Source organism: Ciconia boyciana, chromosome 4 (genome assembly GCF_034638445.1).
Source record: "Ciconia boyciana chromosome 4, ASM3463844v1, whole genome shotgun sequence".
Taxonomy (NCBI): domain Eukaryota; kingdom Metazoa; phylum Chordata; class Aves; order Ciconiiformes; family Ciconiidae; genus Ciconia; species Ciconia boyciana.
The window spans coordinates 48,485,894-48,513,050 of NC_132937.1; the positions used below are offsets into that span (position 1 = coordinate 48,485,894).

At 37.4% G+C, this 27,157-nt stretch overlaps 1 protein-coding gene across 4 annotated transcripts in view; it reads left to right on the top strand.

Annotated features, from left to right (window-relative positions):
* The window catches only part of UHRF2 (ubiquitin like with PHD and ring finger domains 2), a 94,999-nt gene that overhangs the window by 49,929 nt on the left and 17,913 nt on the right, over window positions 1-27,157 (top strand). For all 4 annotated transcript variants that reach the window (XM_072858760.1, XM_072858761.1, XM_072858762.1 and 1 more), the window contains 5 exons: window positions 8,325-8,434; window positions 17,538-17,724; window positions 21,744-21,867; window positions 22,254-22,361; window positions 26,300-26,404. In XM_072858760.1, coding sequence (XP_072714861.1) covers window positions 8,325-8,434; window positions 17,538-17,724; window positions 21,744-21,867; window positions 22,254-22,361; window positions 26,300-26,404 — 634 coding nt within the window. The remainder of the gene's footprint in view (window positions 1-8,324; window positions 8,435-17,537; window positions 17,725-21,743; window positions 21,868-22,253; window positions 22,362-26,299; window positions 26,405-27,157) is intronic.

Consider the following 27,157-nt stretch of genomic DNA (forward strand, 5'->3'; position numbering starts at 1 on the left):
ATGTCTTTGTTTTTGAATTGAGATTCTCACTTAATCCAGCTGGGTACACAGATTGGTCTCCTATAATTGTATATAAGCTCATGATGAGTATGTGCGCTGCATCTACTCTCAGAATCGTAACATAATGTAAAATCTGGATAGAAGCTTTTGACCTCTTCTAGTAAGAATCTCCTGTTTGTAGCTCTGCCTCTTTCTAGCGTAAAAGAGCTTATTGGCTAGTCCAGACCCCTGGAATGATGTCTTGAGCAGACTCTTTGCGTTGTTCTGAGTCTTGCAATTCAGTCCACAAACACACAGAGAAGCGGACTGAGCGTAGACCATGCCCTGTGATGCCAAGCACAGCTCCTGTAGCTTTGTTTTTCACATATGAAGCCTCTGGGGTTCCATCTTTGTGGGTCTTCAACCAGCTCTTTTTTCCTGGTTCTTTGTGAACATTCGGTCAAGTAGGTGTTAACATCTGCATGTTTGAACCTGGATTTGGAAACTGCAGATGCCCATTTAGCATTATGTTAGTGTCAGCCACAAACGTAATCGAGTTCAAGAAGGGAGTGGTTGCAGTAATAGCAGGTCGTGGCCCCTCCCCTGTTGGAGGCAGTGGCTTTCCTGCAGGACCATGGACAGGTCCGCATGCGGCCGCACTGCCGGCCGCCGGCGGGGCTCGGGGCTCGGGTCCGGGCGCGGCTGGGTGGGTGGGCTCGGTCTTCACTCGCTGCCTTCTACTCTGTCTCCTCAGTGGATGTCATAGCATAGGGCACAGTCTGGCTCCTGAGCTACTATGGTAAATAGATTATTAGGATCTGGCAATGTGACTTGTTATTCCCTCAGGCCAGTGCTTTCCCCTTTTCCCAGGTACGAAGTTTATGCTTGTTTTCCCAATGCTCGTCTCCTTTACAGATCCCAGGCTAAGGAAGAAAGGGTAGTCCCTGTGTCCAAATCTCTGCTTCCAGATTCTTGCACCACAAACTATAATATATTGTTTTGTAAATGCATCAAGCATTATGCCTACTACTGAGATTAAAAAAAGTAATATCTTGGCTGGCTTGTGTATCCACAATGTGAATTTATAGGTTTGGGAGTTGGGGTGTGTGTGTTTTATTTGTTTGGTTTTTAAAGGCCTCAACAGTTCCTATTAAATTATGATGCTTTTGATAGTAAGGTCTTCAAAATATCTTGGGAAATAGCTTTTTAAAATGTTTTAATTCTTTTTTTAAACCTTAGCACTATATGTATATAGTAATAAAATGTTTGCATACCTGGAAAGTTGTCTTGTGTCTTTGTCGCTATGGTGGCTTGTGTAATAAAAATAAATAAAGTTGAATTAAAAGCAGAGCTAATACTGTCCCATTTTGTACCTATGCATTTGTATTTTCATGATAAACCAAATGGGTGTGGAATATTCTAAAAAAAATCTTGAAAATATTGTCTGTTTTTCTGCTTGCATACAATGCAAAATAAAAGAACCTTTCTGTAATTCAGTGCAACCTAGGAGAATTTGGTCAAATTATCAATGTAATATGCTGTCTTCATGTGGGAAGATTTTTGAAGTTACCTTTAAAACAAGCCTCTTTAAAATAAAATCTCTAGTCATGTTTGGCGAGGGTTGTAATTGTTTTATGGGTATGTTTTAGCCTTTTTTTCATTCTGTGTAGGCAATGTGTATTTTCAGTTTTTTGAAACTATAGTTTAGCCTAAGTTATAGTTAATGTTTAAACATGAAGTAACCAGTAGTAGTTTTTCAAATTGCAATATTTTATATCAGATTGAGATATTTTCCATTTAACTTCCTGTGAAATATGCATGCTGTTACATGTGTTTGCTTTAATTTCAAAACATTCTTTTGCCTGATAGTGACTTAGAGTGAATATACTGAAGTGAATGTCATGACATAGTTCTGTTTTTTGAGAGTAGATTTCTGTAGAGGTTATTTGTTACAATAGCACATATTTAATTCGCTAGCCTAATGATTTTAACATATTTGTAATTTAATATCTTTAGAATAAAAGTTGATAAACAAGTGTTCATGAGCTCAGTTCAGGAACACAGTTTTTCTTGTTTGAAAGGCAAAGAAAAGTATTTTTAAAAAACAGTCCACACTTTAAAAAGCATATATTGAGTAATTCAGGATACAAGTTCATGCAGCTGTTAAATGTGAAAGCACGAAGTGTAAAGACGCATGAAATGCTGTTGATGCATACACTAGACATGAACTCTAGTGGCTCAACCGCTTCTAAGGGGATGATAGTAAAAGTTCTAACAAGCATTTTGAATGGTAATATTGAAAAGATTGTTTGCATATTTCTGAAGAAGGTATCCAACTCTTGTTTGATGTGGGCGAAAATAAGAGTTGCTGGCTGAAAGTTTGCAAAAGCAGAATAGAGGCTGGTTGATCATAAATGGGATGTAAACAAAGTAGTGCATATGAAAAGATAGATACTGAAAGTGGTAGTAAATTTGGTCCTGCTTTGATTTTTTATATTATTTGTTAACTGAATTCATACATTTGGAGAGTGTAGCCAACATTATATTCTGTTAGGTTTTATTCTGATTGTGGTGGTTTCTCTGCTGACCTGGACAAAAACCCTTTGACAATAACCATAGAAGCTGACAAATGAATTAGTTGTCTGTGGTAAACATGCCTTACTGTGAGTAAAGGAGGCCTAAAGATAAATTGTCATTAGACACTTTTCCTTATGGTTCTTTGTGTGAATATAAACTTTGTGTGTATTTTTTGAATAGTAAATTTTTCCCTGTTTTTATTCAGCATAGTATTTTGACTCTTAGTGCAGGTTGAAATATTTTTCTTCTAATTTCAATATGGTAAATTGATAAAACCAGAAAATTCCAGAGAAAGATCTGGCAATTGTAACTGAATCTCTCAGACTATAAGAACTGATAGAGTTTTCCCAGTGTGGTAATTGTCATCTAGCAGCTTTTATTTTCTTGAAAGTTGACTTTTGAAATATCCAGGATAATGCCCAGTTGTCATACTTCTAGTCATCTGTGATTATGTATGTCTAGAGTGTTTTGCAACCTGAAGGTTTAAAAAAAATAAGTGCGGGGGAAAAACATATATAAGATATAGATATAAGAAGGTTCAGTTGAAGGTTTCTATGGCTAATCTACCTAAAAGGAAAGCTTGTATTAGGAATTCTGTTGTAGTGAAAGGTCTGGCTCTGTTTTGGAATTTATTTTCTTTAAAGGATTTAGTGTGCTTACATGAAATGCAAATGCAGTCCCATTTACTGTGCACAATGTACAACTCAAGATCTTTTTTTTAAATCTCATTTTTGGTATGGTAAGGTGAAGAAATGAAGAAAGGTGATATTTTTTGTGTATATTTGACAGAATAATATAATCACGATTTTATTAGATAACCACAATTTTTAAGACAAATTATGTGTTGTCTGATCATTATTAAAGCTATTCTGTGTGTAATGTGGCAGAACAATTAGTCTTTTAAGAGCAACTAGCTGAGAAGAGATTTTTAGCTTTGGTAAGGCTTAACCATTTATTATTAGCCATCATTTGTCACAATGGTAGTTGATCTTCCTCTGTAGTTCCAGATATGCAGCTGTGGCATTTGTTGGAACATACCAGCTTTGTAAAGTTATTTGATAGTATTTTCTTGCTTTTTATGTAACTCATAGCAGAAAATAAAATGTTTTCTCTGGTTCAAATACTGGATATCTTTTAGGAAAAATTTAGTCTGAAAGTTAGTTTCCGAGTGCCCTTACCCCAAAGGAAAAAAACCAGGAGACTCCCAAAAGAGAAGGAATGTCTACCATGACCTAATATGTCATACAGAAATGATGAATTCTGTCTATTTTATCAGTTCTGTCTAGATATGAGAATAGTATTGCTTATCTCAGTAGTATTGTAGTGCTATGAGAGAAAAACATGCTTTTACCAATTGTTGCCTCCACGTAACTGATTTTTTTTTTCTTTTGAGAGTTCTATGTTTTCTAGTATTAGAGGAGTTGTTTTATTTAACTAGTTATATAAAAAAAGTATGTTGCGCTTCAACACTTTGAGGTTGTGATAATATACACATGATTTTTTGTAATAAAGTTGATGAGAAAAATCCATGCTTCTGCGTATTTCACAAAAACTTTTTGCTGTGGTGCCTTTTGGAACACTAACACCATTGAACCAACTAATAAATCTTTTCATCGTATCTTTCAAGAACACAATGTGATAATCACTGTAGTTAAAAGTAATTTTAATAGTTTAAATTGGCACCAGTGGAATTTACTCCTAGTAAATATTATACTGAGCTCAGGTTTGGCTTGTTTCCCAAAGATATGGATAGCAGTAACACAACTGTCTCTAGATTTGTGAGTATAGCTTTATGGTGTTTTGCCACCTTCCTTCTTGTCTAAGGACTGTCTGCAGAGAATTACATGTTATGAAAAGCTTATTTTTTTTAAAAAAAAACAACTACTTTCTAAATTTCTGGAGAAAATGCAGTAAAAAAGCAGGGTAAATTAAAGTAAAACAGCTCTAAACAATAAGGCAATGTAGAGAGAGGAGAGGAAATGTTGCAAGTTTTTCCTAGGTGCAGTTTTGCTTATAATAGCAATACTGTATTTAGACTAAACACATATTGAAGATTTGCAAGAGGCAAAAGTTGGGGAAAAATATGCTCTGCAAATTGGTGAAATTTGTCTGAAGTGTACTGGAATTTGAGAATATCTCTGTATCCTATGACATGGCTAAAGTCATGTTTGTAGCTGCTACATTGAGACTGTCACTATTGTTTCTTGACAAGATTTTAACTTAATAAATTATGTTTCAGATTTTCTGTGGATGCACATGTAGTTGTATGCTTACTAATATCCAACATATTATTCAACTTCTATGACTGTTTTGACTTTTCCATACAGATCTGCTTAAAGTTTAAGGTCTACTTTTTTATTTTTTTGTCTTTTGCTTTGTAAGCATGCAGATACACAAACCAATACATGTGTTTTTTATATGAATATAAAATTTCACATTACTTAGGTGAAAGAAGGCATAATTCTATAATTTGGTTTTAAAATAGATTCACTGCTTCTGAGTTACGTTAGAAGTAAGACCTAGAGGAATCAAGCTGGATAGGCAGGCAAGCAGTGGTATAGCTAAGGAAGTTCCTAACGTGACTAGATTTATAGCATTAAAGAGTGTCAGGAGATTTGTTTTGTTTTATTTTTAACTTTAAATAATCTAGGACTAGCAAAAAGTATAGGACATTTAAGAAAAGACTCTCCAAGGTACAGAAAATAAGCAGGGAAACCCTGATGCTTTAAGAAGCTCAGTCTGTATTTGTTCATTCGGTTTTCCTGCCAGAGATTATGTTTACAATTTGTCCTCTCTATATTTGAATGTATAGTGCTTTTATGACTGTGAATTAATGGGTATGTATTGCAGATAACTCAAAGTGTCTTTGCATGCTACTGCAGAATAGAGAAGCTTCCACTCTCACCTTCCCTGCAGAGGTGTACTGGCACCCACAGTCTTAGAGGGGTGGTCGTTCTTGGGAGTGCTCTTCTATCTGTTTCAGGGACAATTTTCTAGTTAAATAGTTCACTTTAAACCAAACCTGGAAATTGTGCCTTAAGTAGAGCTGCAGATTTGGTAACAGCTGGAGGAATGTAAGTGCTGTAGCCATTCACAGACTGGAAGTATCTCCATAACCTTATGTTGTCAGAGGCATACTTTGTCGTAACAGAAGCTGGCGTCCAGTGTTCTAGTGGAAGAGGTTGGACCATGAGGTCTCATCCAGACTGAGATGCAGAAAATCAGACTTCCTGGGTTCTCTGCATTGTATGGAAATCTAAATAAATCTGAGGGGAGTGCCCACAATGGACAGAACTGCTTTTAAGTAATGCCCCCTAGTGTGCAGATGAAGTTTATCTTAAATACATGATTTTCATGGTCAGTAAAACGAACTGTTCTCTATCTGATGGATGTATTTGCATTGATGTGGCATTTGCATATTCTGCTGAAATCCCAAATCTTTGAAATTTGCCAGCATTTACTGTTTATGCATATGACCAACAATGGGGAATGTTTTCCCTCCAAAAACTGCAAGGAAGAAAAAGGGTCAAAATAAGTACAGATGCCAAAGTAAACAGCTGTTGGTACACTTAAAAGACAATTATAGTGAATCAAGACATTATTGGAGTCCTCTCAACTCCAGTTCCATGGAGACCTAAACACTGCAGTGCTCAGGGCCACCAAAAAGTGTTTTGTTGCCTGTGTTTTTTTCCCTGGCTTAGTTTTTTTCTGCCTTAGTTAAATCAGCATGTGGTAGAGTCCAAGAACTGGAGTCAGCACAAGGGACGTGGTGGGAGCAGACAAAGAGGTATAGTGGGGAGCAACAGATCCCAGACTGAAGTCTGGTGTTTCTGGAGGTGTTCTGTTATTGCGGTTATCCTTATTTAACATGGACCTAATATCTGGTTTCTCTATCCGTCTATAGTTTGATTTAGTTTTGCGGCCTAGGCCTTTTTATAGTGATATGCCACCTGGCCGACTTTCTTCAAAAGGATTTTCAAGTCACCTTGGTGATTATTCCTTACAGATATCCTACAAATAGGGCTTAGAAGACTTGTTCGCCTGATTCAGACATATTCTCGGGCCTTTCCACACTCTAAATATTTGAAAGAAACATAGCATTTTAACTTACCGGTGGTCTTTACCTGGAAGATACTCTCCAGAGTGGCAATATTTAATCATTACCTTTACAGTTACTCATTATTTCCCTGCTTCTGAAGAGACACTTGTAATGGTGCAGTGCACTTGAGCTTTGCTTAGCAGAATCTTGCACAACCTCCTTCAAATACCGAACAGTAACCAATACAACAGTTTGTTTTTTCATTCATAATAAAGCCTTCAGAAAATTATAATCTTCACTCTCTCCTAACTTGGAATTAGGCTGACTGTGTGCTACTGCTTTTCTATTTTGTCCAGCACATCTGATGTCTATTTAGGAAAGAAGAAGAAAAATCTATTTTATTGCTTGTGTTGCAGGATGCTCACTGGACATTTTAGCTACAAACATCACAGTCTTGGTAAAATGTTAAACTTTATAATCTTAATAATTCAAGCTATGGTATTTGTGGTCTGTATTCATTTACTTGCTTGTGTAGTTTCAGGTTTTGAAGTGTTTTTTTTTTTTTTTAGAACCAAAACAGGCACTGCAGCAGTGCAACAGAATTAGATTAAGTTTTGAAGAGGAAAGAAGTTCAACAAACCCAAATCTCCTTCAGATTTTCTTTTTTAATGGCTGAGTCTCACCCTGCAAGAAATAAAGCTCTCCAGCTAGTACATTCCTTTCTCTTGAGTCAAACTGCTCAATTCTGAAATCAGTAATGACACATGTGATTCAATGAAATCAGTGAGACTATGTTCAGTAATTAATACTTCCAATATGGGTTATACGGGAAACTCCTACTTAGTTTTAGATTAGGTAGTAAATTGGAAACGGTAGGAGAACAGGCAGTTGAAGGCACAGGAGGGAGGGAAGAAAAGGGAGTTTTAAAACTGTTGGTGTTTTTATGGCCTTTTCTTCCTAGATACGTTTACATTTGAATTAGAATTTTAGTGAATACAAAGAGATTATAGTAAGAGGAGCTGAAAACCTTTACATTTAATATTTCCTAATCCTTCTCTAGAAGTTTTTCAGCATTAGTGTTATGGGATCATGGAGTATTTGTTACTTATCACTGAGATATGGTGAACAGATTTTGCACTGAAACCTGACATTAACAGGACTATTCACAGTACATAATTCAGTATTGTACATGTCTTTGCAGGATTGAATTTTAGGTTTCAAAAACATTTAGAAGTCATAGAAGGGTTTTTGAAGCTTTCTGTTGCTTTTCTTACTCCGTGGCTTCCAAGTAGCATCTATTATTGTGTCCTATAAGTTGTGTTTCTGGTTCATATCTGACACTATACTTTTATAATAATGTTTGATATGCTGTATTTGAGAGTATATGATCTTGCCTGGTTTGCCGTGTCTGGCAAAAAAAACATTTTGAAGTTTTAGAAGTCGAATTACAAAATTATGGATGGCTGTCAATAAGGACATACTCAGCTGCCAGGTAGTATGAGGGTAATGGAGTAGTCTTTTCTTTATGTGAGTTTTAAGTATGTGTTTTGTTTTTCTTAGAAGTTACAGTACTAGACTGAATTTTTTGTGTTAATTGAAATAAAGTATCCTATCAGTGATGAAAAAAAGATGCTAGTTAGCTTTATCTCACTGATTAGGATTCATAAAGTACAGAATCTAGGTCTGAGGAACTAAGTTGAATGTACTTTTTGTTGTTGTTGTTTTTCAGAGGCCCAGAAGACACAATAAACGATTGTAAAATCCTTTTTATAGAGGAAATGTACAAGATTGAAAAGCCAGGAGCCTATCCATTGACATTTGGGGATGGAGATTTCAAAAGTATGCTTTTTTAAATTATTTGAATAGAAGTACAAATTGAATGATGTTTCATTAAAAAAATAGAAGGATCAGCATGCAGAGGTAGTAATAATTGTTTTTTGTGTTCAGGAAAGTAATAACATAGAATCCTTTTTAGCTTTCTGTTCTAAAAGTATATTTACTGTAAGGGGGCTCTACTACGTGACATATTCAGAAACCAATAACATCTTAGTGCTATCAGTCACAAGCAGGGAAAAAGGGTAACAGCTGATAACGTTCTAAATGAACTGTGGAGAATGAATTTGTAGTTTCAGTTAAGTTCCTAGACAGGTGTCCAGGTCACCAAAACTGCTGTTGCAATTGACATGTAATTTAAACTTTTAATAAATTAATAAATGCCAAAGATGGAATCAGTCTGTAATGATGCACTTTAACCCTGCCATTATGTCAGAATTTAAAAAAAAAAGATAAGGAATTTTGTGCCAAAGCTGCTTGTACCATGAAAAAAGGGATCATTAACATTTGGATTATTATTTGGCCCTGCATGACCTTCTAAAAAAAATAACTATGCCATACCACCTCATCCTCCCCACAACCACAAAAAGGAGTTAGTGGCAGCTTATTTAAAAAGCAGTGTGACATTTTATCCTGAGTTTAAAAATATGTTAAAGTTAGGAGCGATAAATGTTTGCAATAGCAATGCTGAAAGATTGAACTTCAGCTCTACCAATAAGTATTGGATATTATTATATATTAGGCTCCTAACTCCAAGGCAATTTTTCAGGACCTTTGTATGTAGCCCTCAGTGCATAAGAAATAGTCTGCTTACTGTTTATTTACCATGATCTAACAAATCACTGTTTTTCAGAGGAGCAAATACCCTTTGCTCCAGTATTCTTAAAAGTAAAAATGTGAATTTCTATCAATGAACTTGTCACAATTCGTTTTTCATTATTTGTGATTTACTTTCCTCAGATCACTCAGAAAAAATTAACCATCCGTTCTGTTTATTTTTTCTTGGTCACATGAAAGGGTTTTTGCAATATCTTAAAACATGTTTTTATTTTAAAAAATTGTAGTATGAGAAATTTAAAAATCTACATTTACTGCTTTGCACTTACATACCTACTGATTTTGCAAGTCTAATTTTTAATGAAATTTTTAAAGGGCGTATAAAATTATTACAGTTAATTTAGTTCTTCCCTGAAGCTACTGTGTACTAAATGAATTTTTAAAATTATGTGTGTGTTAAGGAAATTAATTATTACTATATTGCTGACTATACAAAATTGTCTACAGTGGCAACATTTGATCTGACATGGGTATTTATTTGCACAGAATCACAGAATCATTTAGGTTGGAAAAGACCTTTAAGATCATTGAGTCCAACCATTAACCTAACACTGCCAGGTCCACCACTAAACCATGTGGTTTAGCCACGTCTACACGTCTTTTAAACACCTCCAGGGATGGTGGCTCAACCACTTCCCTGGGCAGCCTCTTCCAGTGCTTGGTAAACCTTTCAGTGAAGAAATTTTTTCTAATAGCCAATGTAAACCTCCTTGCTCCCTGCTGGAGCAACTTGAGGCCATTTCCTGTCGTCCTATCACTTGTTACCTGAGAGAAGAGACCGACCCCCACCTCTCTACAACCTCCTTTCAGGTAGTTGTAGAGAGCAATAAGGTCTCCCCTCAGCGTCCTTTTCTCCAGGCTAAACAACCCCAGTTCCCTCAGCCGCTCCTCATAAGACTTCTGCTCTAGACCCTTCACCAGCTTCGTTGCCCTTCTCTGGACACGCTCCAGCACCTCAATGTCTCTCTTGTAGTGGGGGGCCCAAAACTGAACACAGTATTCGAGGTGCAGCCTCACCATTCTATACTTCCTACACTGGTTGCTACCTTTATTGTTTCAAAGTCAAGCTCTTTATTTTGCTTACAGCTCTTTCCCTCCTATTTTGACAGTTATTTCCTTATTTGTAACCTCTTTGCTTAAACTACTCACATATTGCCATCTGTGTAGAGATTTGCACCTCTGTGTATGTTTTGTTTCATTGTGTTCCTGGTACCATTTTTATTCCTTTCAGGATATTGTTTACAAACCTTCATAAATAAACATAACACAAAAATATAATCCTTAAAAATGTAACCCTGAAAACTTAATTGATCTGGCAATTTAGCCTTATTTCTTGTTGTGAACTGCTCTTTTTCCTGAGGCCAACTTTCTCACCAGACTGCCCTTTTTATTTCTGTTCATGTGATTCTGATTTTTTGGTGAGCTGTCTTGCCTTTGTTCACTTATGCACAGTGCACATCAGTTGAGCTGTATGCCGTAAGCATTATACCCTTTATCTCTGGAGTGTACTTACATCCCTATTCATACTTTGTATTTAAGATTTTAAAATATGTACACATATATCTATAAACAAATGCACAGCTACCTTAGCTTATATGGTATGAAAAGCTTCAGGTTTTTGTTACAATAATGGCAGAAGAAATTCAAAGAATTAATTGGCCTTAAATACTCTATGAGATTATTGTAAGCACAATCAGCAAATGCACTGGCTGTATTTTTGTCTATACTAAGCTACTGTCCATGTCCTTTCCAAAAGACAGAATGCCTACTTTAGAAATAATCTTCATCAGATAAACAATGTAGGGTACCTCTGCAGAAAAACAGTTATTCCTTGAGCATGGCCATACATTAGTTAGGTTTTGTATGTGTAAATTAGATAAAAATGTGTACGACGTCATATCTTTAGCAGTTACAGTTAAAAATAAGGTTATTTTCACATTATTTAATGGAAATCTAAATTCTGCAGCCCAGGAAAAGAGTAGGGCTAAACCTATTAGAATATTATAAAACTAAGAAGCAACATACTTGTAAATACATTTCAAATATTTATACGCAAAACGGAAATAAGACCTAGATATCAACATATATTCTGTCAGAATCCAAATTTGTGCTATGAACATGAGATAACTCTTCCTGCAAAAGAACAGAATATGAAAAGATATATGCAACTAAACCCTACAGTGTTGGTAGGGGTGAACAGACCTGTCCTCATGTGACCAATAGCGCAGATATAATCAGTGCATTTGACTTATGACGTGGTTAAAGCAGAAACGTGAAAAATTAAAGTCATGTCATGAAAATGACAGTTTGTAGTTTGTTTGTATATTGAAGAAAGTTAAAAACTCCAGGTATTGTTTAACTGAACTAAAATATGTAGACCTTTTTGCTTTTTCCCTCTTTTAAAAAAAAAATACTATTACTAACATTTGACCTAAGAAACTGGTTTTGTAACTGAAAACAGTAAATTACGTAGGCCTAAACAACTTGTGGTGGTAAGAGATACACAAAAATATGCAGTTTCTTTTTGCCTGTTATTTATCGGATGAGGTAGACTAGTGAGTTTCTTTAGGGAGTGCTCAGTTATCACTGTTAAAATTTTTCAAAGAGGATACCAGTTAGTTGGGATTTCTTCAGTCTGACTTGACTTGAATTGGAGTTGACACCTTGAACAGACCGTGAGTTTTGCCTAGCTGTGCTGGAAAATCCACAAATTTGTTCATCAGCACTCTTACAATGTTTCCTTTCTCTTCAAATGAACCCTGGGAGAGAAGTCTTAAACTAGAAGGTCACTTCCATTTCGATAGTATGCGGATAAGTCTTTTAGGTTAGACTTTGGTAGAAGCAGTACCCTGAGAGATTTTGGCTTTCTTTTTAAGTGTGTCTGACCTTTGTCTTTGAGGCTTTGTAAAATAACGACTGCTGGTAGCCTTACACATTTGCTCCTCGTGTTTTCCAGTCAGTACATCTCACTAGACCTTCTATCTGTAGCTGGTAATTTTCTCTCTTCAGTGGTGGTTCTTTTATGTTCTTCAGCTTCTGTGTTTTTTCTCTTAAAAAAAAAAATTCAAACTGCAGTGTTCTAGCACTTCTTACCACAGAATGGTCGGAAGAGACCTTTAAAGGTCATGTAGTCCAATCCCCCTGCCATGGGCAGGGGTATCTTTCACTAAATCAGGTTGCTCAAAGCCCCATCCAACTGACTTTGAACTCTTCCAGGGACGGAGCATCTACAACTTCTTTGGGCAACCTGTTACAGTGTCTCACCATCCTCATTATAAAAAATTTCTTCCTTGTATCCAATCTAAATCTACCCTCTTTCCATTTAAAATTGTTGCTCCTTGTCCTGTCACTACAAACCCTGGTGAAAAGTCTTTCCCTGTCTTTCTTATAAGCCCCCTTGAAGTATTGAAAGGCCGTGATAAGGTCTCCCTCCAGCTTTCTCTTCTCCAGGCTGAACAAACCCAGACCTCTCAGCCTTTATTCACAGGAGAGGTGTTCCAGCCCACTGGTCATTTTCATGGCTCCCCTCTGGACCTGCTCTAACAGGGACCCCAGAGCTGGACGAAGTCCTCCAGGTGGGGTCTCACCAGAGTAGAGTAGAGAGGGAGAATCACCTCCCTCGACCTGCTGGCCATGCTTCTTTTTATGCAGCCCAGGGTATGATTTGCTTTCTGAGCTGCAAGTGCACATTGCCAGCTCATATCCAATTTTTCGTCCACCAGTATCCCCAGGTCTTTCTCCACAGGGCTGTTCTCAGTCTCTTCATCCCCCAGCCTGTACTGATATTGGGGGTTGTCTGGTGCAGGGCCTTGCACTTGGCCTTGTTGAACTTCATGGGGTTCACAAGGGCCCACTTCTCAAGCCTGTCAAGGTCTCTCTGGATGACATCCCTTCCCACTGGTGTATCAGCTGCACCACTCAGCTTTGTCATCCGCAAACTTGTTGAGAATGCACTCAATCCCACTATCTGTATCATTGATGAAGGTATTAAATAGTATTGGTCCTAGTATGGACCCTTGTGGGACGCCACTTGTTAGTGGTTTCCACTTGGAAATTGAGCCATTGGATGCAGACCATCCACTCTTTCGATGCAGCCATCCGACCAAGTCCTTATCCATCCAACAGTCCATCCATCAAACCTGTATCTCTCCAATTTAGCAGCAAGAATGTTGTGAGGGACCAAATTAAAGGCCTTACAGAAGTCCAGGTAAATGACATACGTAGTTCTTCCCTTGTCCACTGATGCATTCAGTCCGTTGTAGAGGGCCACTAGATCAGTCAGGCATGATTTGCCCTTGGCAAAGCCACGCTGTCTATCTCCAGTCACCTCCCTGTCTTCCATATGTTTCAACATAACTTCCAGGACACTCTGTTCTATGATCTTACTGGGCACTGAGGTGATGCTGACTGGTCAATAATTCCCAGGGTCCTCCTTTTTACCATTTTTAAAAAAGGGTGCAATGTTCCTTTTCCTCCAGTCATTGGGGACTTTCCCTGACTGCCATGACTTTTCAGGTATGATGGAGAGTGGCTTAAGCAACTACATCAGCCAATTCCCTCAGGACTCTGGGATGCATCTCATTGGGTCCCATGTATTTGTGTATGTTCAGGTTCCTCAGATCATCTCAAACCTGATCTTCTCTTACAGTGGGAAGGACTTCATTCCACCAGTCCCTGCCTTGAAGTTCAGCGTCTTGACAGATTTGGGAAGAGTGATTACCAGTGAAAACTGAGGCAGAAAAATTGCTGTGTACCTCAACCTTCTCCATGTCGGTTGTCACTAGCTCTTCTGTCTCATTTATGGGGGCAGAGAGAGGGATTGTGGGGCGGGTACATTTTCTTTAATCTTCCTTTTCTGACCAACATACCTGTAGAAGCCATTCTTATTATTCTTTGCATCCCTTGCCAAATTGAGCTCCAGCTGTGCCTTAGCTTTCCTGATCCTATCCCTACACAGATGGGAAGCATCCCTATATTCTTCCCAGGATACCTGTCCCTGGTTCCACTGCCTGTGCAGTTCCTTCTTATGCTTCAGTGTGACCAGGAGGTCCTTACTCAGTCACGCTGGTCTCCTGCACTCCTTGCCTGATTGCTCACACATGGTATTCAAAAGCTCTTGTGCCCTAAGAAAAATGTCCTTAAAGAGCTGCCAGCTCTGTTCTGCTCCTTTATCCCTGAGGGCAGTTTCCCAGGGAGTGCCATCCACTAATTCCTTGAACAACTAAAAGTTCAGTCTCCTAAAATTCAGGGTCCTGACTTTACTCTTCACCTGGCCCATATCCCTTGAGATTGCGAATTCTACCAGGGCATGATCACTGCAGCCCAGGCTGCCACCAATCTTGACGTCTCCAGTTAGTTAATCTGTGTTGGTAAGCAACAGGTCCAGTAACTCTTCTGCTCCAGTTGGGCTATCACCTGGATTAAGAAATTATCCTTGATGCTCTCTAGGAGTCTTCTGGACTGCTTACATCTTGCTGTGCTGTTTTTCCAGTAGATGTCAGGGTGACTGAAGTCCCCTAGCCAGATCAGAGCCTGTGAGTGTGATGCTTCCCATAGTTGAAGTAAGAACAGGCTGCCCTCAATAGGGTGGCTGATAATAAACACCAACTGTGAGGTTTCCTTTGTTGGCTTGGCCTCTAATTTTCACCCGTAAGCTCTCAAGCTGTTCAAAGAGAGCTCTGTGCAATCGGTCCCCAGAGCGCAAATCGCCCGCCCCTCCTTCCTTGACTGGCCTTTCTGAACAGTTTATAGCCTTCAATTGCAGCGCTCCAGTTACGTGATTTGTCCCACTAAGTTTCAGTGACAGCTATTGGATCATAGCTTTCCAGCTGCGCAGTTGCTTCCAATTCCTCCTGGTTGGTACCCATGCTACATGCATTGGTGTAGAGACATTTCAGCTGGGCTATTGACTGTGTCACCTTTTTAGAGGAAAGAGCCCTAATTCCTTTGAGGCATTTCACAGCTGTTTCCTAGGTTGGTTCCTAATAAATCAGCAGCCCCTGACTCTTCTTTGTTACTCAAAACTCCATCCTCTTCCCTCTCTAAGTCTAGTTGCTTCCACCTTTGAAGATAAAAGTTTTCTTCAAGGTCCTTCAGAAAGACTGCAGATATAGCACAACATTTGGCATTCCAGTCCCCCTTTCTTCTAAGACTTTCAGTCTGGAGTTTCTCTCCACAGAGATTTTACACTGGTATCCATATGGATCAAATTTTCTGTAAAGTCTGTTCAGTTGGGAGGGCAAATTTTTCCTCAGCAGGAAGGGGCTGGGATTTCTGCAAACCCTTAGTCATACCTTTCCTTCTCAGTATGCTTAGGAAAAACATAAAAGTATCCAGAACTCCTCTGGATACATCAGGGATACACCTCATCTTTCTATTAAAGAATCAACTCCTAAAAGAAATATTTACTTTTATTGCTTATGTTATCCAAACAAACTAACTTACAAGGAACTAATAGGCTATACAGCTTCTGAAGGCAGCAACTTAGACAATGACTCGTGGTGAAGAAAAATAAAAAATAAAGCTGAGAGAAGATGGAAACTTGTCCTTGAATATTGTTCTCTCATGGTAGTCAGAGAAGCCTGGGGTAGTTCTCCATGTTTGGGGTTTGACAAATTCTAGTCCCCCCTAAAAATGTATCAGAAAGGCAGCAGTCCTTTAGTACAAAAAAAATTATGTGTTTTTCTAAGGGTTAAATCTTTCATGGGAACAGGCAGTGTTTTCTTAAATATTGTGATTTGTTGCTTGTGCCCTTCTCTTTTTGTCTAATACTCTGTCTGCTTAGCACCTGTGGAAGAATTTGATGTTCATGCTGCCTCCAAAGGGCTGTAGGGGCTTTTGGGTTTGGGGAGATTGTTTTCATTTCTGGGCCTGCTCTTCAAATTCCTCATTGATGCACTTGCTTGTGACATCATGGACATATTCAGTAAGGTTTTGTCCCAGGGAATGAAAGTATTATTTTTTGTATGACTAATGACTTTTGGGTATTTTTGGCAAAGTTTATGACAGGGATAAGTTTGTCTGTTGTTATCACACTGTCCTTCTAGGCCAATTGCCCTTTTGAGTAGGCATTGTCAAACAGTTCAGAAGTTCCTCAGATAGCTTGCCTATGGACTTACAAGAAAATTTATGCCAGGTATTGGTATTCCAGCTCTTTCAGTTTCTGAACTTCTATAACCTGTGGTTATTTTTTTCTTCCAGAATGGTACTCAAAAGAACATTTTGTGTCCCATTCTAAACTTTAAGAAAATGTTCTTTCTGTTATCTCAGGTGTCTAGATTCTCCATCTTCCTACTTCCAACTCTGAACTCTCAAATATTCTTTCTAGTCTTCCTTGTCTTCTGATTCAAAGCCAGTTACTTCTTTCAGATAAAGTACTATTTCCAGAGAAGTTTGGAAGTACTCTATTAATTATTGTGTTAGACTACTTTAAGCTCAAATTCACTTCCACGGCATTTCTAGATGACTTTTGCACAGAACATATAGATGAATTTTTTTTTTCTTTTAATATTGGAATTCTTTGGGCTGTGATCAAGTTCTCTTCTGAAGTCTTCTCTCATTTCTCTGGACCTTCTAGTTGTTTCAAACAATTCCCATGTAAGTGTTAATTCTGCTACAAGTATTCAGTGTTTCTTCCCTCTCCTCTTTCATTTCTAGTTTAGGCTACTAAGTGTTTTTTCTCTTGTGTAAAAACATTTTTTCCCTGATTGAGGAACCAGTGCCAATGGTTTTGTTTCATAGTGGGGTTCATGGGTGCAAATTACCAAGTGAGCTGAAACAGAAAGTTAGTGTTTCTTTGTGTGTGACCTAAACTGCTGCTGTGAAACAACTGGTGATTTGAGATTGTCTGTGGTCTCAACTACTGATTCTTCTGTCCAACTGTAAATTTAATTTAAGGGGAAGAGAGTTCCAAATTGTAGTTTCATCTTCATTTGACTGTTACCAGTTACCTAGTTGGAATTTCTTCATGGCTGTATTTAAGACAACTCGAACTACAGATTGTGCAAGGCTCCATCTGTAGGGAGAGTGTGCAGGTGGCATGTTGGGAACAGGAGGGGAGAAAATCAGAGAAGCTGCTGATTAGTCACTTTCTGTACTGCTTGTTTGTACAGCAGAAGAAATCCCATTAGCCTAGACAGTCAAATACCTCATTGTAAGAAAAAAGCATTTTCAAAAGGGCAGTGTTCATGTGCAGAAATGATTTTTTCCTGTAGATACAGTAATGCACTTTTCTAAGATACATGGCATTTGACTTTTTCTTTGTTTTTGACAGGAAAAAGTGGCCCTGAATGCAAGCACTGTAGGGCTGATCCAGATAAGGAGTGCCGTTTTTGTTCGTGTTATTTGTGTGGTGGAAAACAGGATGCTCACATGCAACTCCTGTGTGATGAATGTAATATGGCTTATCATATATACTGCCTGAACCCTCCTTTAAGCAAGATACCAGAAGATGAGGACTGGTAAATATACAAGGATGATTTACTTACCTATATTGCCATTCTAGTTATTTGTACCTCGTGAGAGACAATACTGAAGAATTTTTTAAATTCTGCTGTTTTTCATCCATCTACTTAATATAAACCTTATATTTTCTGTCAAGGTAATTTTTTTAAATCATTCACAAAGGATTAGTAGTTAGCTTTAATGACCATTATGGAGTTTCAAAACTGGTATGTTCATTTTATTCATTATGATCATTATGATCTTCTGTGACATTATCTGATCTGATTGTGTTTATCAACAGTGGTTGTTCCCCAGCTTTTTAGTTTTGTTCAAGCTTCACTGCTCGAACAATTCTCTTGCGCTCACCCTTCTCTTTCTCTTCATTCTCTGTCACTGTTGCTGCCCCTGTGCCCTTCCTGTATCTTCTCGTTGCCTTTACTCCATTCATTTCTCCTGCTGTGGGAGGACACCACCTTGCTGCTCTTCATTTCTACTGTCCCTGGTTCTGCCAGCATGAAAACCAAGCTAACTGGCATTGTTAAATCCAAGATGATTGTATTTTGAAGGGAATCTGCATGGACCCATTAGCAGGCCATTAAGTTATCTTGGGCTCTGTACCATTTTTGTCTTTAGTAGCTATCTACAATTTATACTGTTAGTATTTATCACCTGCCTGTGACTTACATGAGATGCTTATACTTTATAAATGAGTAATAAATAGAACTTTATTCTAATAAAGTTTTCCATTATGTAGACATCCATAAATTTCTAAGATGGCTATGGATACATTTTATGGAATCTCTTTGGACCTTGTGATTAAATTTTGTGTAAAATTCTGTGTAAGTGCTTTGGAAGTTTTAACATTCTCTGGAAATAAATAACTCAATCTCCTATACTCTAGTGGATGCCATAGTAGGTTTGTTTATTGGTCAGTGCCTAATGGTCTGCATGTTTTCTGGGGTATTGCGTTTTTTCTGAACTCCTTCTTTGTTTATGCCAATGTGTGAATTAGTGATTGAGACCATTAACATTGATAGGTGTTTCTCAGTGTGAGCATTTGGCCGCAGGGGTACTGTTGTTGGAACTTGATCTTTTTCCCATAAAATTTCTGCACTGGGAAGAGTTGTATTCACTGTTTTTGGAGGAACTGCTGGCTTGAAATACTATCTAAAAAATATTTTCAGTACCTACTAGAAATATGTATGGGTCATTGGAACTAAAAATAGCATTGATTTGAATATTGTCTATGTGCCTTCCACTTCTTGCATATGCAAAATGATTGCAGTGTTTATTCAGCAGTGTTTATTACACAGTGTGTTAGTCTGAAATATCCCCGAGTTTTCTGCTGTCAAGGGAGACTGGTCTTCTGTGCATGACATCTTGCTTCCTACTACTTGTCAATGTAAGTTGATGTCACATGTTGGAAACCATTCTTAACACAAACCATTCTCTCTCCCAAACCACCATTCTCAGTGGTTTATTACTGACTGCAATCCATAAGCAGTATTCTTACCTGATTGCACCTGACCTTTGGATATAGCAGCTGAGAAGTTCTTTTTTGACTTCCTTCATCCAGAATATCCAATGAGACCATCTGTCTGGAAGTACACATCTGTTTGGTCCATCCATTCTTCAGTTGTCCGTTAGTCTCAGAACCAGCTCTAATCCAGTACTTCAGCAACAGTAAAGTCCATCTATTTTCCAGTACTAGTCACAGAAAAGTTTCTGATAAAGAAAATATATATGCTTCAAGTCAGTGACCCCCTCCCACAAAACCCCCAAATCCTTTGTTCTATCCTGAAAACAATTCATTCTCTCTAGTTTCTTCTACACCCTCAAATACACAGAAGGTTCGATAGGCACGTCAGGATACTGATACTGAAATCTCACCAGCCAGCAGTGTTGCTTTGGTTTAGGTAGTATGCTAAGATTATCTTGGCCTGCTGGGTGCTTCAAATGGTTTTTCAAATTAGGTATTAGTGTTCTAGTCTTCACTGGCACCCATTCTTTTTCCAAAGCTTCTTATGAAACATTCTTAGGAGTTATCCTACTTCTGTTTCAGAGGGCTACAGAGAAAGTTTGAAGAACAGAAATTTTTTTCGAAGTGTAGCCTTTACTACTTAGATCTCCCTATTCTCTTCCATTAATAACACTATAACTGCACTGCATAGGTCCCCACGACTGCTTTCTTCTATACAGAAGATTCGGTGCTTTGTAGAGAACAACACAAGAATTAAATTGACTGACAACATGGTTTTTAGAGTCCCTCAGGTCATATGTTAAGTGCACTTTTAGACCCTTCCACTTGCATTTCAGGCTAAAAAATTATGAATTTCCACAAGTAGTAGAAGTTTAATTCATATAATTAAAATGTCTTGAAAAATGGCTGTCAAGCTTTTTAACTCTTTTTTGTTTGCTGTGTAAGTATATGCATCTTAAGATTTATTCATGTGAGTAGATAGCTGCATCTGTGGATGAAGTCACTGGGTGGGAGAGTTACTATTAAGGAGCTGGCTTGTGACAGTTAATTTTGGGACACTTAGTGATGCCAGCCCTGTGCAGTCTTAATGCTTGGTCGTATGTAGAAGAACTGCACTTGCACTGGGCAAAGCAGTGTCTCCTACCAAAGAGCAGGTCTGTGTTCTCCCTTCTTCTTGCATACTAGTGAAGAGTCATGGCTGTCTGATCCTTATTTTCCTTAATTTCTTGACAAGTTTTGTTTTTTTTAGAAGTGGAAAAATTTCCATTTAGTATTTTTATAGTGTAAAATTTGGCAAACTCTCTGCAGGGGCTAAGCCTGCAGTCTGGGAAAGGATGATAAGTTTCTCTTCTGGTGGTTAAGGCATTCCCTATGCGAAACAGTATTTAATATTCCATGCTAAACTCAGTTTAAAACATATTAAGGTAATACAGTTACTGTTTCAAGAAGCAGGGAATGCCATAGTTAATTCACCTTGTGAATTTGCATTATGTCATGTTTCTCCTTTTAATTGGTCATTGCATACATCTTTTTAAACAACTGTAGTATCATTCAAAGTCTTAGTGTTAGACAATTTCAGCATCTTGTATTATTTTCAATTTCTTTGTATGTACATAGCTTCATTGTCTTAATGGTTCAACACTTTTATTGACATAGTGAAATCTGTTCCTGTGGACATTAATCATTAATTGTTCTATTCATACCCACATACAAAAGTTAATTAATAAATCCAAAACAGCAGTAGTAGTAGTACTAGTGGTAGTTATCTAAACCAGGTTATCAATGTTAGTGTGGATCAGGCTTCCTCCACTAATGGCATATGGGCCAAACCCAGCCCACGGGAGCCAGAAACATGGACAATTGCCTTTGCATTGGCATTCCTGGAGTGGGATAAAAATATTATTAGAAGCAGCAAAAGGACCAGTGTGCTGTAGTCACTGCATACTAGTATCTCCTACTTTCCTACCAGGATGGCTTTGTATTAGCTGGAATGAGTCTCAGTGCTATATTCCAAGTGGCTTCAGTGTTGTGGAGTGAGTGTGTGTGTGCATGCATGTGTGTGTGTGTCTACACACATTACATGATACCTTGGCTCTGTTTGACATTCAGCTGTCTGCAGTGAAACTTATTGCACTAGAAGCAAAAGATAAGGGTAGAGTGGGCAGGACGTAGAAACAAACCACGAGTACTGGTTAGCAGCGTACTCTGGTCTCAGCTATCTTCTCCTTTACATGATCGAAATGAAAGAGGACATAATGAAGAGAGAATACAGGAGACATGGGGACATCTCACATATCATGTGAGGAAGAATAGTTAAATGTTTTGCCTCTAGCACCCTATCTTCAAAGATATTAAAATGCCCTTTTTAAAAAGTTGACAATATTTGTTCATGTTGCGTTCATTTTTTAAGCCATAGGCTTCAGCTTCTTAAGACTGGTATATGTTTGCTAGCTTGAAATATTCAGTCAAGATAAACAAATTGACACTATTTTGGCTACAAGAAATGTATTGCCATTATTATGAAGTAATTGAGAATTTACTAAAACCTTTTTTTAGGTATTGTCCTTCCTGCAAAAATGATTCTAATGAAGTTGTAAAGGCTGGAGAAAAGCTCAAACAGAGTAAAAAGAAAGCAAAGATGCCATCTGCCAGTACTGAAAGCCAGAGAGACTGGGGCAAGGTAGAGTGTATTTTAGAAATAGCTGTTACTCTGATTGTTCATGTATGTGCTACATCTATAATTCTACTTATATATGCACTACACAAAATTCAGTACTGGGTTGCACAGACAATAAGACGATGTTTAATCCTGCCCACTATCTACTGGCAATTAAAACAGTGGAAGAATTATTAAGGTGACTAGAGGTAAAAACAAAAAAACCAACCCCTGATCCCTCCCCTAAACCCATAAACACATATTACTTAATTAACATTCCATTTAACAATTGTTAACATATTTTAAAGTATGTGTTTGTTATAATGATCAGATTTCATAATATCTGCATTGACTTTGCAAATAGTCTTCAATATTATAATACTAATTCATTTTGTCTGATGTGTTTTTAGGGCATGGCCTGTGTTGGTCGCACTAAGGAATGCACTATTGTTCCTTCAAATCATTATGGACCTATACCTGGTGTTCCTGTTGGGACAACCTGGAAATTCAGAGTTCAGGTATGTTGTTTCAGTATTAGCTGTAGTTGAAGTAAGCAAGAGTAATAATGAATGGGTTGGGCACTAAAATAAACTTAGATTGACAATTGCCATTTTCACCAGGGGTAAACAAAGCAAATACATTATGATTCTAATATTGGAAGTAATGCTGATAGTAGTGAAGGTTGTAGTATATTGATTTTACAGTACCATTTAATAAGAAGTCTGTTGTCATTAGGATAAACAAATTTCACATGTTAAAATTCCAAGTGGGATACTTAGTGAGTAGAGTCAAATATTCTCTGAAGTGTGCCTCACATGAACTGATTATGCTGTTTAGGAGATGTAGGCTATATATTTTGAAAAGGTTAGATGATATCACTGTACACTGACTCCCTATTGGTTTTTTTGGTCATACGTAACAGATGTCCAAATCTTCTTTTAGGCTGATGAACAGCTTAAACCAGTGTAAGCCTGTAGTGCTACTGAAATTAGCTGTCCATTCAGCCTTTGCTGTTTTATTGCACTCTCTCATTTTCTGTTGCAGGTATTTCTTAGGCTGTATGGTAAACTTGATTGGTAAAAAAACTGGCAGAAAAATAATCCCATCTGGGGTAAAAAGGCAGTTAATTTTCCCAGTCCATTTCACGTTTTGGTTATATAAGCACAGTGCCAATACTCAGAGGGGCAGGAGAAAACAAAGCAGGGAGGATGGGACAGCTTCATTTTGTGTCAGTACTGATTTTTGTGGTTTCGAAGTGTCCAGCAAGCTGCGAACTTACTTCCTTTTCCCCCAGCCTTATCTGATAGCACTGATTTTTGTTTTATCTTTGTTTTCTTATTGTTTTTAGTTGGGGAAATACATAGTTCTTTATTTTTAAAAGCAGTTAGTTCTTTGTCTCTCACATCTGTAAAGGATTGTAATTGAATGTTTTCCATCATATTGGGAAGAATAGAAACAGGTGTTTTTAAACTGCTTAAGGAGGGGCAAGCCAAGAATCAAAAGCCTCTTCTGATTTGTTTTCTGAACTTTTCATCACCTGCTTTCTCATGAGAAGGGAACTGATGTTTTATTGTTCAATTGGTAGAAGAGAACACTTAGCAGGCAATTTTCCTCTGGTGGTGGTGTCTTCCAGTACTGTGTGAAGAATTCTGGATTTGGAAGGCCATGCATGTTTTAAGGCTGGTAATGGCTAGCAGCAGACATTTTCCCCTTAGCAACAGTTTTCAGTTTCTCTCCTTGGTAGAAATCACAGTGAAGCAGTTGAAACCTAAACTAGTTCTTTTGATCCTTTCTCACCTTGATGCCCATCGTCAACACTACCATCAACACAAGCCTTAGATGCACCAAATTAAATTTGTAATGTAAAATTGTGCTGCTCATCATACCAGTGATTTTATAGAAAATGACTTGCTTAAAAGGAAAATTAGATTTTGATTCTTTGGGATATTTCGTTGACCTCTCCTGTGTTTGAAGAACGTTTTTGTGAAAGGAATTCAAATAAATAGTTATATTTTTGTTGGCTTCCAGATTAAAGTCTCATAAGTAAGAGGAGTTTCTAAAATCACTTAGGCAAACACAAAATCAAGTTTTATTTTCACTGCTTCAACAGTATTTGAAACTATTAGTTCACCTTTTTGTTAGGAATTCCATTGATAACACAAAAGCTAATAGTTTTCAGATCTTTCTAGTGCTGGTAGGAAAAAGGAACAGAATTAGAGCACTGCTTTTGTCAGAAAAATAAGCAGAGAATGCTAATTTTTATATATATCTGTGTGGACTAGACATCAAAAGGCAATTACCATTTCTACATAATTATTTAATTTCCAATACAAATGAAGTACTTCATCCTGTTGGGTTTTTTAAAAGATTGAAATGTTTTCTACATACAAAGTTAAATTACGCTTTTGTTTCTCATATGACGAGTCTTTTGTATGAGACATGAGTTTGTCTCAGCAAATCTATGAGAATTTAGAGACTGTAGTTTCTTTTTCTGATTTGCATAGTTTTTTATGACACAAACTCTCTTTTCCCTAGAAGGAAATTGACTAAATATTGCTTCTGGAGAGAGCATCTGAAGAGCATCTTTGGCATGAATTACTTACCAGAGTTCATCTTTGGGGTGAATCACCTACCAGAAACCTAAATTTAATTGATAAAACCTGGAAATGAAAGAAGGGAGGGAGGAATGAATGAAAGGATGTTTGATACAGCAGGAAAGAGGAGCGCAATAGTGGGGCCTTTTTATTCAGCATACTCATAAATGGTCTGGAAAAATTGGCAGATAGCTGATAAAGTTAGGTGAGAGTGCTAAGTTGTTGTGGATAGTAAACGTGGGGTGGGGAACAGCTCTATATAATTTGTAATGGGCTTTCAGCTACTTATTATTTAGGAAAGAGATCTTCTAATAGCTGATTTTGAAAATATGTCATCTTAATACTCAGTAGTGATCAAAAAAATAAATCAAGTGTTAAATTATTGTGAAAGGAAGGATCAGGAAAATAAAATATATTATTGTGAACAACAATGAGGATGATTAAAGGAATGGAATAGTTTCCATTCAACTGGAAAGACTTTTCATTCTGGAAGAACGTTGAAAATGTGGTGTAGTGTAGCTGGCTACAGAATGATGTACAGTATGAAAAAAGTGATGAGGGACCAATATACATACTTTCGTAATGCAAAAAGGGGTCATCAGAAAAAAAAAGGTCAGCTGCCTACTTCAAAATGAACAAAATTAGTATTAGCTCATATGACAGGTGGTACTACTGTGAACTCTTTTCTGACTTGGATACTGTGGATCCAAAAGTTTTAAGTAGTTTAGGAAGTCTGAGCCACAGACAGATGGATGCTGAGAAATTGTGCAGGGAAGCATCATTGTGTCCTTGCATAGTTTTCATACTGTGCACAGCTCTTGTCTGTTGTTAGAGACAGCATTTTTTGCCAGCTGGACCTTTGATCTGATGTATTGTATTATGAAAGTACAAGACTATAGCAGAAGAATGTAAACTTTCATGGAAGTTGCTTAAAAGTGCAGGCTGGTAAAAGGAGTTCAGGAGCAGGAGAGGCAGAATGAGAAAAACAGGCAAAGTCAAGGTCTGAATGAAGATATGAAGGTAGGAAGAAGGATCCTAATTTGTTTTCTGCTCGGAACCTTCATTCTATCAATAGTATTTTTGGCATCACATACTGAGAAAATATGTAATTTAATATGCAGCCTCTTTTTTATTCATAAAGGGCTTTTTTAAAAATATAATTTGATAGTTTGAAACAATTATTAAATAAATTGTCGTGGGAGAGATGTTCCACCAGAGTTTCATAATTTTTCCAGTTTATGGTACAGCTGCAGCTCTCAGCTGGTCTGCTTGCAGCTTAGTTGCACATTCATTACCAGAGAGTTATCCTGGTTGGAGAACTAGCTTATGATCCATACGTTGTTGCAATGGCTTCTTCCATTTCCTTAGACAGTGTGATAATATTCCTCTGAGTTGGTCATATTTACAGTGTGTTACCTTAATAGTACCTGGCATAATGATCTTTACACGGGTCACTGTGATCTTCCTTAGTTAAGAATTGTAAAATGTTACCAAACTGGCAGATCTCCATCTGCTTTGGATTGTTCTAAATCACTGTGCAGGTGGAGTATAGCAGTGAGTACAGCCTTAATTACTGCTTATGGAAAGAATCATGGAGATTTTTCCCAAAGAAGAAAGTGTACCATTACATCTTCCAGTGTCACCACTGTCCTACATTGTCCCTCCATTGTTTGGGTGTCCTTACTTTTGGCTTTTCTTCCTTAAAAACAAGTGGAATTCTCACCTTTAATGGCAGTCTTACATGAACTATTTACACAGACACTCCTGTACAATATTTTCAGTGAAAGTTGATTATTAACAGTGATTGTAGATGGCTGGTTGTTGGAAAACAATGCTAGAAACCGGCTTTTTTCTGTTGCCAGGTGAGCGAAGCAGGTGTTCACAGACCACATGTGGGTGGAATCCATGGACGCAGTAATGATGGAGCTTATTCACTTGTATTAGCTGGAGGATTTGAAGATGAAGTGGTATGTCTTTTATGCAAGCAATGGTTTTGCTCTTCTAATGTATCAGTATTTGTAAAGATAGAGTTATGTTTGTTGTTGATCCTAAAACTAATGCTTATGCAAATATGACTGAAAAAAATAACTACTACTGATAACAAACTGAATAGTTTTTAGTATTTTGGGGAGAAATATGTAAGCAAATCTTTCTTAAAGAATGCTTATGCTCATACTTATACTCAAGCAAAATATCTCAATTACAGCTGAATTTTACATTACGTAGGGTAGTTAAATGTCAGTATACTTTCGGAGTCTGAATTTAATATTATTTAAAAACTGATAGTGTAATTATATGCAAATAATATGTTTTATGTTCTGCTTTGGTCATGATTTCTATTGCTTTCAAGACAAATAGATGCCTCTTCCTTTGCGTCTGTTGTGCTTCTAAATATCTGATACATTTATTTTAATGAAGCAAGAATAAAAGGTATATGTTACTTGATTCCATGAAGTTCTGAAGGTTCTTGACTCCTATTGATGAGAACTTTCAGAATTTCTTAGGGAAGTCTCAATATCTTGTATTATGATCCCCAAAGGTGCTGGAAAAAAATTCTACTTTGTTAACATCTAAGTAGAGCAATGAAAACAATTATGCTGCTATACAAAACAGTAACTATGTCCGACTTTCATCTCATGATGTTGACCAACATTTATTTATTAATAGATTACTGTTCTCTGCAATTAAATAATGTTTACACAGGGTACATCCCTTCCTGC